Source organism: Mauremys mutica, chromosome 7, assembly GCF_020497125.1.
Source record: "Mauremys mutica isolate MM-2020 ecotype Southern chromosome 7, ASM2049712v1, whole genome shotgun sequence".
Lineage (NCBI taxonomy): Eukaryota > Metazoa > Chordata > Testudines > Geoemydidae > Mauremys > Mauremys mutica.
In genome coordinates this window covers 54,924,095-54,938,268 of record NC_059078.1, presented here as the reverse complement: position 1 = coordinate 54,938,268, position 14,174 = coordinate 54,924,095, and the positions used below count along the sequence as shown (strand labels likewise).

Genomic DNA, 14,174 nt, shown 5'->3' with positions numbered 1-14,174 from the left:
TTTTACAAACCCCACAGCATTGCAGAATTTTGCTGTATCTTTGCACTCGCTTTTATAGCGTGGCTTGTGCATTGTCTCTCTGCTTTTCTTTCTTTTGAACACCAGTTTTTTAAAGTGCATTTTGTGACATCCAAGCATGTTATCTCCTCTTTCTCAATAGCTTTCCAGCATTTAAGCTAACAGGTTGTATTTATTTTATTCTGCATGCTTACCAGTGGATCGTAAAGGTGGGAATGCTCATATGATTGCACCCTCTTCAGTTAATAGCCGAACCTTTAACGCTAGTCATACCAGTATGTTAGGTCATGCATGTAAACATAAGAAGCCCTTATCAGCTGCAAAAGCCTGCATTACTGAAATCCTCCCTTCCAAATTCAAACCCAGACTAGCTGCTCCTGCTGCTCTTGTGCAGGACACAAAGGGTATCCTGCTGCCTCATGAGAAAGCGCAAAGCTGTGAGAACCTTCGTAGCTCCAGTGTCTTGTTTGATAACAAAAAATCTTTCCTGGTCAATGGGGAAAGCATAGAAAACCTTCTAATGCAATCGAAGCAGGAATATGTCACCAAATCCAGCAGCACTATGAGCCTGCAGGAGTACAGCACCGGTTCTAGGAAGGGCTACCTTCCCAGGAAGAGTGGGATGGAGTTTACAGTGCTGTATAAAAATATGCATCAGATCAACAGGTCCAGCATCCACCTGGGCACCATCTCATCCTGCAGCGTGAGGGATATTGCATCCCAGTTTGAGAATGAGCTGAGGGACAGGAGTGAGCAGAGCCCCGGTCGGGAGAATTTGGAGCAAATCCCCAAAGATACTGTCTCATCCCGCATCACCGCCTTCGAGCAGCTGATCCAGAGATCCCGGTCCATGCCTGCTCTTGACTTCTCCAGTGGGCAAAGCAAATCGCCCACCTCTCCCCAGTCTAAGAGCTGCCTGAGCTCGGCCTATTCAGCAGAATCCCTCCTGGAGTCGCCAAAGCCAAACCAAGAAGAAAAGGATGCTGCCAGCATGGCCGACGACTCTTCTCGCTCCTGCAGCAACATGGAGGACTTGGCGTCAGATCTCAGTGACATTGTCCCCATGGACACGCTCTCGGCTTGCACGGACGAGACTGATCTCCAGTCCAACGCATCCAACGACAGCGGCAGCAGCCTCAGCCATGCCAACAGGCCCCAGAAATATAAATTAAACAAATGCAAAGGAGCTTGCCCGGCTTCCTACACCAGGTTCACCACCATTCGTAGGCACGAGCAACAGCAGGCCTCCAAGAACCCCAGTTCCAAAGGGGACGCCCAGGGAGACAGGCACGCGCTCCCCAGAAATGTCTATCTGATGAGCCCACTTCCCTTCAGATTGAAAAAGCCCTTCCAGCACAACCCGAGAAAGACTCCGCCTCCGGATTGCCTGGGAGTCCCGCTGGTATATAGCACTGAGAACCAGAACTATGCAGCTCAGCCACGAGGGTGCCAGGCGGAAAAGAGTCACTACTCCCTGCACAGACGGTGCTGTGAAGACAGACCTCTGACCCCCAGGCGCCTGTCTTCCTTTGACATTGTGGAAAGGCTTAGCCATTTCCCCAGCATGGAATCCAGTCCAGAAAGCTCCATTCTCCGAGCTGATATGCCAGACTCCTTTAATAATGGGAATATTGTTCCATACACTTTCTATCACAGCTTGGATAGAAACAACAACCCACAAAGCGAACTCAGGACATACCCTGGAGGTGGCTATTTGTGTACTTTACCACTGTAACTTTATCTGTCTTCCCACTTTGCTTTTTTCTCCCTATTTTTTGTTGACCCGCCTCTGCATCATCCAATGCTCATTTTCCTCATGTGTCTGATGTCCTTTGCGTGTCTTGCTTAGCATTTTTGTTCTGAACTCGTTAACAGTTGCACTTCTGAAAAACAATTTCTGCTGCCTTTTCTAATCGCCATCCAGCTCAGTTTGTCTCAAAGGCAACTCCTAGGATGTGAGAATCTTGCAATGAGATAGTCTTAATCCTATATCACTTGCATATGTGCAAATAGAACACGTCAACCCAGTTGATTTAGTTTTCTAAGGAGCAGTTCCTCCAGGTCTAATTGTGTCTCTGTGTTTCTGAGTGTGTAATCATGTTTGTATGTGTTTGCATGGGTGGTGACAGTAATATGCTAAATCTTATTTCAGTGGCAGCAAATATTTTCTTCACAAAGTCTTTTTATGTTTTTACTCGCTTTCCCACCTCTGTATTATCCTTTGTTTCAATCTGTGTTCACAAGTACAGCCCAAAAGGGAAAAAAATATCCAAAACATTATCAATATTTGACTGAGAATTTGGTCAACAACAACTGAAAATCCTTTCAGCTCTAATGGAAGCAAATTGTAGTGCTGTCAAAATATTTTTTTTCCTTTCTGGTGACGCGAGATAAGTCCATTTGTTTTTTAACTGCCTTGTGTTGTTTTGAAGTAGATTCAGAATCACCAAGGCATTTTGCACCAGTCGATTACATGGAAACTCCAGAAGAAATTACTCGTAGACGTCATGATGATAAAGAGGTAAAGCCCTTCCTTGTGGTTTAGAAATATTTCTAACAGCTAAATATACAGGAAGTACACCATTTGGCCTTACATAGTCTCTGCATCTCCGTACCTACTTATGGAGGAAGTGTTATGTAGTATTCAGAGTATTCAGAGTAGCAGCCGTGTTAGTCTATATGCACAAAAAGAACAGGAGTACTTGTGGCACCTTAGAGACTAACAAATTTATTTCAGCATAAGCTTTCGTGAGCTACAGCTCACTTCTTTGGATGCATAGAATGGAACACACAGACAGGAGATATTTATACATACGTCCACCTTTTCATGTTCTCTGTATGTATAAATATCTCCTGTCTGTGTGTTCCATTCTATGCATCCGAAGAATGTAGCTCACAAAAGCTGTAGCTCACAAAAGCTTGTTAGTCTCTAAGGTGCCACAAGTACTCCTGTTCTTGTTATGTAGTAGTTAGAATAAGGGACTCCAGATTTCTATTACTGCATCTGCCACTGATTTGCTGTACGACCGTGGGCTTCTTCTTGACCTCTCTGAGCCTCAACTTACCCAGTATGTAAATGGGGATAATAATCCTTACCAACCATGCAAGGATTACATGAGAGGTCATTAATGTTTGCAAAGTACTTTGAGATCTGTGAAAGAAGTACAGTACACCTTGCTCTAATGAACCTGTTGGAATCCAAGCCTTTTGTTCATAATAGCCAGGGGTTCATTAGAGCAAAAGGACAATCAAAATGAATGATACGCTGCTGGGGTAAGTTAATGAAGTGGCCTTAGATAAAAGTGTTCGCTACATTAATTTATTATTAATAATGATACCTGAGGCTAGGAGTCAGTCATGGAAGGTGAGTTTAGGTAGCATCTGCAACTTCAGTTGTGGGTGTCAGGGCTCCAGGCAGTCAGCCCCTGCAGGAGTGAGGCTCCAGGTGGTTGGCTGTCAGCCCCACACAGTGGGGCTGGGGCTCTGGGACTGTAGTTGGGATCCAGGGACTGGGTTCGTTATGGCCAAGGTTCGTAATAATGAAGGGCGATACAGTGAGGATGTACTGTGTTGTTATAATTCAGCAGGTGTGCTTTACAGGAGGGCAAAATGGTGTTTCTATAAGCTAACATGGTGTCAGCGAAGTCTCTTCAGCCAAGTATTAATTATTAATTAGTAAAGACAAGTTTTCAAAAGCAAGTAGTGATTTGGGATATTCCCAATTTTAGGTGCCCAATTTGAGACATTTTAAACGGGTCTCATTTTCAGAAAGTGCTGAATATTCCATCTCTGAAAACCAGGCCTCTTTACCATGTCTCTGTTTGGGAACCCAAAATTCACCAGCCCCTTGAAATTGTTGGCCAGTATATATACAAACTTACATCATAAGGGAACCACCCAGTCTTTCCAAACACTGGCTAAATTCGATACTGAAGAAAGATACAAACTGTTGACACTCTGGGAGGTTAGTAATTTTAATTAGCCACCTTTCTGCTTCTCTGAAAAGCCAGTGACTTAAACTGGGAGATATGTTTTCATTGAAGAATCATGTTATCATTCTGAGTTTGAATAATTTTAACATCTTGCTTTGAAATATTTTTAAGCCCTCCTTTTAATTTCTGTGGAAATACATCTTTTGCTATCTCCTCGCATTGTAAAATATATGAATAGCAACTATCTGCATTCACTGGCACTTAAGGCCCTTGGGTGAGTTAGCACAAAGCTTGGACCACACTTCTGCAGTCAGATCCAGGTGGATGGACACTCACGCCCATAGAATGCAGGATCAAGGGCCCTCATTTCCTCTAATCTGCCAAAGGATGGGGAAGCTAGAGATACTTTTGTTAGTGAGAATTACTTGTTTTACTAGATGATGTTTGTTATGTGAGCCATAAGCAGCTAGGGGGAGATCTGCAAAGTCACAAAGGGCATTTAGCCACTCAACTTCCATTGATAGTCAATGGGAATTAGGTGCCTAAATGACCATCTGGGCCTGATCTAAAGCTCATTGAAGTCAGTGGAAAGACTCCCCTTTGACGTCCATTGGTTTTGGATCAGGTCCTTGGTATGCAGAGTTGTTTCATTGTACATGATCTCATTAAGAACTACCAATAAATAATCTGCTTTAAATACACTGTAATGAAATGTATTTTCTATGCCAAGCTAATCAACTGGAAACCATTGTATTGTTGATAAAATTGATCTTGTATATTTCTCTAAAGCTGCTGCTATTTGCCGGCACCTCTGAAGTTCTTTATTAAAGTCACATTTGCTGGCAGTCTTCAAATGCCCTAAACTAGATGATTTACTGCCCATTTTATGCAATTTTATGGCAGAAACTTTTAGAGGACCAGAGACGACTTAAACGTGAGCAAGAAGAAGCTGATATTGCAGCTAGAAGGCACACAGGGGTTATTCCAACGCACCATCAGTTTATCACTAATGAGCGGTTTGGGGACCTCCTAAATGTAGACGATACAGCAAAGAGGAAATCTGGGTCAGAGGTCTGTTATAGTTACCTCAGTCTGCTGCTTGACCCAATGCAATATTCGCCTCTCACAATGTTGCACTTTAGGCCGACATTTGCTCTCCAGAGAATGTTTAATTTTTTTCCCATTCTGGCTTCAATTAGAATTGCTTTGGCTCTTGTGCCTGGTAAATTAATTGATATCTCTATACCAAGCTGTATATGTTAAAGCATGCCTGCTGAGAATTGCTGGTGCACACCTGTGATGCATGCGTTTAAATATCAGCTACTTTTAGTGAATCAAAGGCATTTTACATCCCTTGCATCAGACTGCTACATTGTCTTCTTGTCTGTGCCTTATGCTTAGAAACTTCATGTCCTGTTGATCCTGGTCATGTGACTGTCCTGTATTTTTGTTAGAAATAGAGTATGCTGTTCTCCTTCTTTTGAAAGACGCTCAGTGCTGCTCTAGAAAAGAGTTGGAAGAAGTCCCAGCATGTTTCCTGAACATTACATGATTTAGTTCTTCTAAAAGAGACAAAGGAGGAGATACTTTTCAAGTCCTCCCATGGCACTTTTCACAAGAGTTGGGGTGTTTAGGTGGCCAAATGCCACTTCCTGCCTTAAACCATTGTGTATCATTGCTGTGTGCTGTTAAACAGCTGCTGTATTTCACCCTAGTGATGAGTGAGGTGGTTCCTGTGTGCAGGACTAACTTTTGCCCTCAGTTGCATGGGTGTAACTGAGGCCAGAAATGAACCCGTTGTTTTTAAAGTGCTTTGGGATCTTTCAGAATGAAAGGTGCCATGTGAGTGCAAGATATTAGTTATTATGATTATTTTATTACTACCAACTATATTTATTTTATTTCTAAAATTGCTAATTATTTTTATATTATTATTTCATTGCCATAGTGGCTTAAAAATTATCAAAATATTTTAGGACCATTTTAATCAGCCAACAAAATCACACCCTAAAAGCTGTCGATAGACGTGCTCTTAACACATCCCATCCTATTTACCTTTATAACTAACTTGAGACAGTTTTAGACACATGCTTATTTTTCTTCAATTCCTCCTGGCCTTTGTCTCTTTCCTACCAATTGAAACAGTGACCATAGCCGTACATGGGCCATGGTGCAGGGGGACAATAGATTTTCAGTGGGGTGTGAATGCCATGTGAGTATCACCCTATTGCTTTCTGCTGGCCCACATATTTTTCCTGTATCCAAGGGGAATTTTAATCCTAAATCCACAGACTCATTGTAGTTACTGGGGCAGTTGTGAGGTTCAGCAAGGTTTGACATGGTCACATGTTTAAACATTTACTGCTGTTAAACTCCCTGCTGTAGGGCTTTCCTTGCCATTGGTTACATTTATACCAGAAGGTGGCACTTGGCCTATTGAGGGATAAGTTCTTCTCTCAGATCCATAGAGCGGATCTGGACTCTGGTGCAAGAAGCATGCAGCAGAATATCTGAACTAAGATCAGCTAGTTTCACCCCCAGATTTGTTCTAGTCTTTGAAATGGCTGGGAAGCATTTCCATAGCCTTTTCACTAATGGGTCGAAAACAGAATTGTTGTTTTAATTTGTTGTTTTCAATCTTTAGATGAGACTTGCTAGAGCCAAGTTTGACTTCAAAGCACAGACATTAAAGTGAGTATATCTGGATATGGTTGTTTCTATCTCTCCCTATCTGCTTTTTCTGCATATCATGCGACATTTAGGATGTATAATAAGACTGATTAATGTTTCCGGAGTGTCTCTTGATCCAGTAATTCAAAGCAAGTCCTTCAAGTCAGTAGAGGAGCTTTGTATACCCTGTGTATCTTCTCCCCGTATGTCTTTGAGGCAAATCCTTTTGCTTCACTGACACAAACAAGTGTTTGTTCCTGCTAGACCCTGCTGGAGGGTGAGCTGGATTCACCTCCGCTTCATCCATTGTAAGCGGAGCTGCCAGTTGTGTCCTGACTGCAGTATCTTTATTACTGGTGGTGTTTTGAGAGGCAGGAAGAACCCAGCTGGTTGCTTAGATCCCAGCCTGAGCTTGCAGAGAGAACAGTGTTTTTGACCTGCTCACTATGTACATTTGATGTTGATGTGGCCAAGAGAGAGAGGAGCTTGTGTCATCCATGTTAGGAGAGGACAGGGTGGGTTTTTGTCATTCGCTGTTGGCTGGCCCATAGAAGAGGTTTGAGAGTCTGATACAGTTGGTCCTTTCGTTCCTGCTTTTCTTGCTGAAGTTTCCAAGTTCAAATCCAACTGCTGGACTGGTCCAAGCAAAGTCCATAACGGTTGCAAGGCTGGCTGGCCATGGAGCGTCATGTATATGGTGCTTCCATTATCAGCAAATTAGCTTCCTCTTAAACTCTCTCAGAATGGTCCTGGCCCACTTATCTCCTTGCAAAGTGAACAAGTGTGCAGGCAAAATGACCAGCCCAAAGCAGGAAAGTGGGCACGGGCCTCTCTTCTCCCATCCTATCCAGCAGCAGCAGCAGCAGCCAGTGGCTAGTGCTTTAACACTTGCTTGCCTTTCCTTTCCCCTGCTTGTGAAGGGGAGATGCTCAATAATGTCTGGCCACACCTCCTTTATGGAAAGCCACACCCACAATGCACTCAGACAGTGAGCAAACCCTTGGCATCTCATAGTAAGAACAACAGGGTAGTATCTAGATGAGTGGGTTGAGTGTGATCTATATGCTTCTTCCCAAACCCACCTTGCAGCAAATGGGTTGATAGGGACCCCCTGGAAAGTGTGAGATACCCAGCAGGTATATGGGATGGCACTTCGGATGTCCAGGATGAATATACACAGCCTCTCTCTCTCTTCTGCAGTGAAATTCATTGTGCTTTGTTTGCGGACAGTATGCAGTTCAGCTGTAACCAATGTGTTGTTAACAGGGAGCTTCCTCTGCAAAAAGGAGACATCGTTTACATTTACAAGCAGATTGACCAGAACTGGTATGAAGGAGAACACCATGGCAGAGTTGGCATCTTCCCACGCTCCTACATAGAGGTACCTCTTTCCTTTTGAAATGCTGTCATTCCAGAGCCACAGCTTTGCCTCAGAGCCACCCACTTGTGGGCTCCTGACGGGTCATTGGACTTCATTTCTTTCTTTCAGCTACTTCCGCCTGCTGAAAAAGCCCAGCCCCAAAAGCTGGCCCCGGTGCAAGTTTTAGAGTATGGAGATGCTGTGGCTAAATTTAACTTTAACGGGGATACTCAAGTGGAAATGTCATTCAGAAAGGTAGGACCCTCATTGGCGTGACAGGTGAAAGCATTCATCAAAACAAACCAGATGGTGCATCATTTCAAAGATGATCCACTAAAATTGGCAACCATTTTGTGCATGTTAGAATAATCTAATTATCTTAATCTAATCCTTGGGGGTTTTATTCAGCACCCATCGCCGTAGTATATTGTGATGAGTGTTTTGCAGGGAGACTGTCTATATCCCAGAAAGCAGACACGTGCTGTATTCCCACTCCAGAGGGACTAGCATGGGTGCAGTGCTGGTGCTGTGATTCTGCATGCTAAATTAGGCCTTTAGTGACACCTGCACAGCCTCATTACCATCACTTGGGTTGCATGGGTGTAAAATGAGGTGCAGAATGTGACTCTGCACTGGAACATCAACTTTCTGTTGATGAATTACTGGCTAGCTTGTACTCACATAGCATTGCTGAGCCAAACCAGATCACAAGAGTGAATAGAAGTGAACACATATCTGTGTTACTGTAGTGCCCACGTAAGGCAATGAATCTAGACAGGGAGTAAGAAGGTGCCATTTTCAGTCACTTTTCAGAGCAGAACTAAACGCATTTATTAAAGTACCTTAAATAGCAAAATTTCTCCATCTCAAAGGTGGCAGATGATTGCATGTGTGTTGATATTAAAATTCCATGTTCTCTATTTTCTTTTTCATTTTACTCAAGGTTGGAGCTTGCAGTTTATAATCAGGATTCAAAAGTCTTTCTTGTGTGTTTTGTCAGCAGAACAGAAGGGAAGAGGATTGGGGACAGAGCTTAGGGACTCTGCTATGGGATTCACATAATGAGATCAGAACCTCAGCTTTCATATAAAAAAATGTTTCTTGCATTCTGGATGCAAAGAAACTCTGTGAAATGTGACCCAAGAGTGACTGCTGCCTGCCTGAGTCTGCAGACAGCCTGAGCTAGCTTCAGGAGGGGTGAACCTCCCCAGTCAGCTCAACTCAGAAACATGCTGCCATGTCAAGAAGGGTGGGGCCACATGCCACAGATGGCTTGAATTCAACTGGGGCAAGGGCTCTCATCTCCTGTGCTGAAAGTTTACACGCTGGATTAGCGTCAGTGCTGTGTGATGGTTCTCTCCTGCAGGGCGAAAGGATCACGGTGATTCGGCGAGTTGATGAGAACTGGTACGAAGGGAAAATTTCTGGTACCAACCGCCAAGGCATCTTCCCTGTCACTTACGTGGACGTGCTCAAGCGGCCACTAGTGAAGAATGCTGTTGATTACCCTGAGCTGCTGATGTCTCACTCCCCTAATCGCAGTACAACGGCTTCCCCGCAGGTACCCAGGCTAGATGTAGCCAGTTACTAGACCTTACAGAACAGTAGGAAGAAATCCCCAGCCAAGGTTAGGGTGTACTGTACAGCAGCACCATCCATCCTGTCCAGTTCGCTCCCATTGTCCAGGGAGAGCTGAGCTGACGGGGTTACACTTCACTTACCAGAAAGACTGGGTGGCTGGGAGGACTGGGGACAGGACACAAAGCATTTCATCTCTGATCACAGATTGAACCTTGGCTAGGTTGGCAAGGATGGCAAGTTGAGTGAATTTCAGTGCCTTTGCAGGGATAAGTCAGTGACTTTGGTCCCGTTTGATGAGACTGGTGCCTACGCAAGTCAAACGATCACTGCGATGGGCATCCTGTTTGATTAAAAGGGCATTGAGACAAAGGGGTCAGCAGCAGTCCTTCCATCGATTTCAGTGGGATTTAGATCAGGGCCTAAATTATCCCTCCACATAGCAACTCCAGCTTAGGGCTGAGGCAGCTGGGCAGGACAGTGTGTCAGAGGCCCGAGTTACCATTGCTCATGCTGTACATGGTCAGTAGCAAAATGGAAGGTTTGGGTCTCTAGGGCCTGCCAGTCTCGCCCCATTAGGAGTGCGAAACTGCCTTTAAAACAGGTGTAGAAGCCAATAACTGGTGAATTAAATCCACCACAGAGACAGTGGCCGGTGGCAGTTTGGGATTGCAGTTTGTCCTGTTTGTAGTGGCAATCTCGTATCCAGGACTGACTGTGAGGCTTTATAGCCTTTGATACACTTCACCCTGTGCCTGAAAACATTTTTGCTTTAAAGTTGAGTACATACATGAGGTATATGCAGGCGCAGGGCCTGAGTCCCTGGGTGAGGGAGGGAAGGAAAGGTGTTAGCTGGTTCTGTTCAACATACACAAGAAGACCCTCCAGTAAGTAATGCTGGAGGAGGAGAGTCAGGAAGTTGGGGCATGCAACAGAGACTAGGGAAGGATTGGAAATTTCAGGACTACAGTCAGTGTCTCTGTCCTTGTCTTCCTTTAGTGTTCTTATTAGCAGGTATTTCTGTTCCTGGCCATTGAGTGAAGAGGAGACCATGCTTGCTTTCTTGGGGTTCCCTGAAAAAGTGAATCTCAACTTAGCTTCACTGTGTGTGGGCCTGGCACGTCCTACGTCACCATGGCATGCCTGCCGCCACCTTACTGCCAGCTTTTCCCTTGGTTTGGAAGCCTGTACGCACCCTTTCTTTGTTTTTTCAGCAGTTTTGTTAATTCTCTCAGTAAAAGCAGTTGTTTTCTTCCTTTCATTCTTGTTTCCTGCAAAGCATGGCTGGTGCGCACATATGATCGGGGAAAGTCCTAGGCCTGTCATGCCCAAGAGCCCTGCACCCCTAGACAAGGGCAGAGTTCAACCCATCTTTGTTCCAGCTTCATAAACCTAGAACTTGCTTTAAACTCAGAGAGCCAACTCCCGGGATGCTCGCTGCCTGGTAGCAGTGCCGGCTCCTTCAGCAGCCCCATGGCTCCAGTCACTGAGGGGCAAGGTACTACTCAGTGTGAGTAAGGGTTCGCAGTCTGCATAAAGCCCCCAGCGAGAGTTTATCCTCCATGCTGTGTCGTCTGCTTTCCTGCACTCACTCTTCATTTCCCCACTGCCTTCACTTGTGTTTGAGAATTTTGTACTTTTCCTTGTCATATGTCTTATTTCTATCTTTTTTTCCTTTTCTTTCCTTTTAAGTCTCCTGGCTCTGAGCTGCTCCATACACCAACTCCTCCACCTTTGCCATTCCCATGCCATGCCCTGTCTCCAGAGGTGCAGGCAATCACAGCCGAGTGGATTTCCCTGACTGTGAGAGTGTCTCCTAGCAATACTCCTATCACAACCCCTCCATTGCCTCCTCTCCCCGAAGGCTGTCTCTGTCCCCTCGACCATCTCACGCCCTCAGCTGCAGCCAGCCCCTCCCCCTCTGTTAGCCTTCACCATTCTAACCTTTCGGGCTCCTCCACGCCACAGTCCATTATATCGCCACTGCCATCTTTCCCCTCCAGGCCACCGTCCTCTGCTCACACTTTCAGTCACTCACCTCCGCAAAGCGAAGAAAAGTTTGTTGGCTGCCCTTCCCCCAACCTGAGCAGCTGTCAGACCCTTCACTCGGTTGTTGGGAGACCCGAGAGCTTCCTCTCCGAGCTCAGTGATGTCATTGGCAACCAAAGCAAGGTCCGAAATAATAGAGAAGGCAGCAGAAACAGTGAGAGGGAGGGTCGGAAGGAGACAGACAAAGGCTCTAATCTCATGCCCGAGATCTCTGTGGAGGGTTGCTTGAAAACATCAAACCTAGACAAGAATATGAGCCCAGAAAAGAGACCCTTTGCTTCCTTTGGGGAAAGCCAATTATGTCAGGAGCTAATCACTCCTGGGCAGGGAAATAATGCTGAGAAAAGAGGCACAAGGAAAGATGAACTGAGAGTGATTCGAAGCGGAGCAAACAAGGTACTTCTTCTGCATGTGTATGCTATTCTGAAACCCTACGCTTACTTGTGTGTTCAAATCCTTACTGCTCAGCTGGCCACACAGAGCCAGTAGCTGTTGCCTATCCCTTTATGGACTATAGCTAGCTAGTGGCTGTTAGCAATACTGTCTCCAGCGTGCAGGGGGCTAAAATGGCCTAGAAGTGGATCCAGCAAGGCTGTAGAAAGAGTTAGTTGAGAATAAGCATGAAAGTAGGAATTGCCTTGACAAATATTCCAAAGCCTCGTCTAGTCTGCTATCCTAGCCCAATCAGTGGTCATTACTAGAAGTGTCAGAGGAAGGCATATTGCAGCCTCCATGCAATTCACATCTCTGTTCGAAAACAATGGACTACAGGGAATTCCTCCCTCACCCTAGCTGGTGATCACTTTATGCCCTGAAGTATAAATTTCATCCTAGCTAGGGAGAGCACCTATGCTGTTCTCATTCATAAAAATGAAGGTGGGTGAACCTAATGGAGCCTGAGGTGCGGTGAACCTCTATCCCGGGTCTGTGTATTTGCACAGCCAACTAGTTAAAGTACATGAGTCATCTTTTCTTGTAACGCACTCAGTGGGCCTGATTCTCATTTACCCTACCAGTCCCTTTATGTAAATGTCACTAACACCCACTGTAAGGCCCCTTTACACTGCCAGAGTGGGGTAAAAGGACCTAAGAATTAAAGCCGTAGTGTTTTCTCCCAAGAATGAGTCAGTTATTTAAAATTATATATACACTTGTTGCTGAAGAGCAAGCTGTGCTCTGTGAAAAGAATAGAGGAATCTTAGGGGAGCTCTCAGCTAGCAGGAGGTGGCATAATTGGCTTCAACACCCCCAACTTCCCCCGCTCTGCCAAATCTCGACTGATTTATGGTCCCTTGGAGACCATAACCGGCTGGAGTAAGTTACAGTAGCCCCCTAGGCTGTTCTTGCTTACACCCAGGCTGTGGCTTTGGCAGCTTCAGAATCAGATGCCTGGAACTGGCTCCCTTCCCCTTTCCTGTATCAAGATGATCTTGATGCAACATAAAATCTGGGCCAGAATTAAACAAGGAAGGGAAAAATGCCTTCTGACACTGTGCTCCATGCTACCAAATTATATTTTTTTTAATATGAAATTAACCAGGGTCTTCACCAAAATTGTATCTAAGATTTACAAAAAGATACAGTTTTTCATCTTTATGTATTGCCAGCAGCCATTACATACGCTTAACATTCTGCTCATGCAGTCCAGTTGTAAGCAAAGAAGGATAAGCTAGGAAGGTGTCTTGTCCCTTGCATGGAGTTACGTTTGCAATGTGTGCACCAAATTTGAGTGTATATATAAAGGATGCTCTTATCACAAAAGATGATAGCAGTGATTCTGATAAGAAATCATGCATTTGGCTGACCAACTTTTCTTTCCTTTAAAAGACTGCAGACACTTCATTCTCTTCATCTGCTCTTCTCTCTTCCTCTGCACATTCTTCCTCTGCTGTCACAATACAACCACCTCCTAGACTTACACGCAGGGTCAGAATGCCCCAGGTAACCATTGTTGCTGATAATTATTCTGTGGCTCGGAGCTGTTTCCATGCTATTGTCATTAGTTTGTTATGTGGTTGCTTGTCCATATGTTGATTTCACAGGTGAAGTACATCTGCTGACTTTAATATGGTGAGCCTGTTAAAGGGTCATTTAAAGTTTAGTTCCAGACGCCGTGGAAATGATGGGAGTAAGCAGCATGGGTGAAATCTTCAGTGGCTGTATGTCAGTGTAGCTTTGTTGAAGTCAATGGAACTAAGCTGATTTACACCAGCTGAGGATCTGGCCCTAAATTCCTCCAAAGTGTTAGCTTAAGACATATTTGATCTTGTCGGATCCTGAGTGCCTGTAGCTACAGTGAACTTCAGCTGGAATTGCTGTGGTCAGTCCCTGAAGGGATCAGTAGCCTAATTAGTAAGAGCAGTGGTGGATTACTGCATGGGCTAACGGGGCCCATGCCCAGGAACCCCAGCCAATTTATGGGCCCCCTCAGGAGCGCCGGAACTCTGGCCCTGCCCCTGGCTCCTCCTCTCCCCCCGCCCACCCAGCTGTGGTAGATAGGGTACCCAAATTTCCCCCCCCCCCGCTATACCCCACTATACCCCGCCCCGCTTGTTGTGTTGGCTTTT

General features: G+C 45.1%; 1 protein-coding gene across 23 annotated transcripts in view; it reads left to right on the top strand.

The window, feature by feature from the left end:
• SORBS1 (sorbin and SH3 domain containing 1) overlaps nucleotides 1-14,174 on the top strand; it is a 313,279-nt gene that overhangs the window by 259,220 nt on the left and 39,885 nt on the right. For 17 of the 23 annotated variants that reach the window (XM_045024362.1, XM_045024364.1, XM_045024363.1 and 14 more), the window contains 6 exons: nucleotides 2,454-2,539; nucleotides 4,854-5,021; nucleotides 6,595-6,641; nucleotides 7,887-8,001; nucleotides 8,110-8,235; nucleotides 9,347-9,541. In XM_045024362.1, coding sequence (XP_044880297.1) covers nucleotides 2,454-2,539; nucleotides 4,854-5,021; nucleotides 6,595-6,641; nucleotides 7,887-8,001; nucleotides 8,110-8,235; nucleotides 9,347-9,541 — 737 coding nt within the window. Of the gene's footprint in view, nucleotides 1-215; nucleotides 1,725-2,453; nucleotides 2,540-4,853; nucleotides 5,022-6,594; nucleotides 6,642-7,886; nucleotides 8,002-8,109; nucleotides 8,236-9,346; nucleotides 9,542-14,174 lie in introns of all 23 variants that reach the window. The other 6 variants (XM_045024370.1, XM_045024372.1, XM_045024380.1 and 3 more) reach the window with 3 other exon arrangements.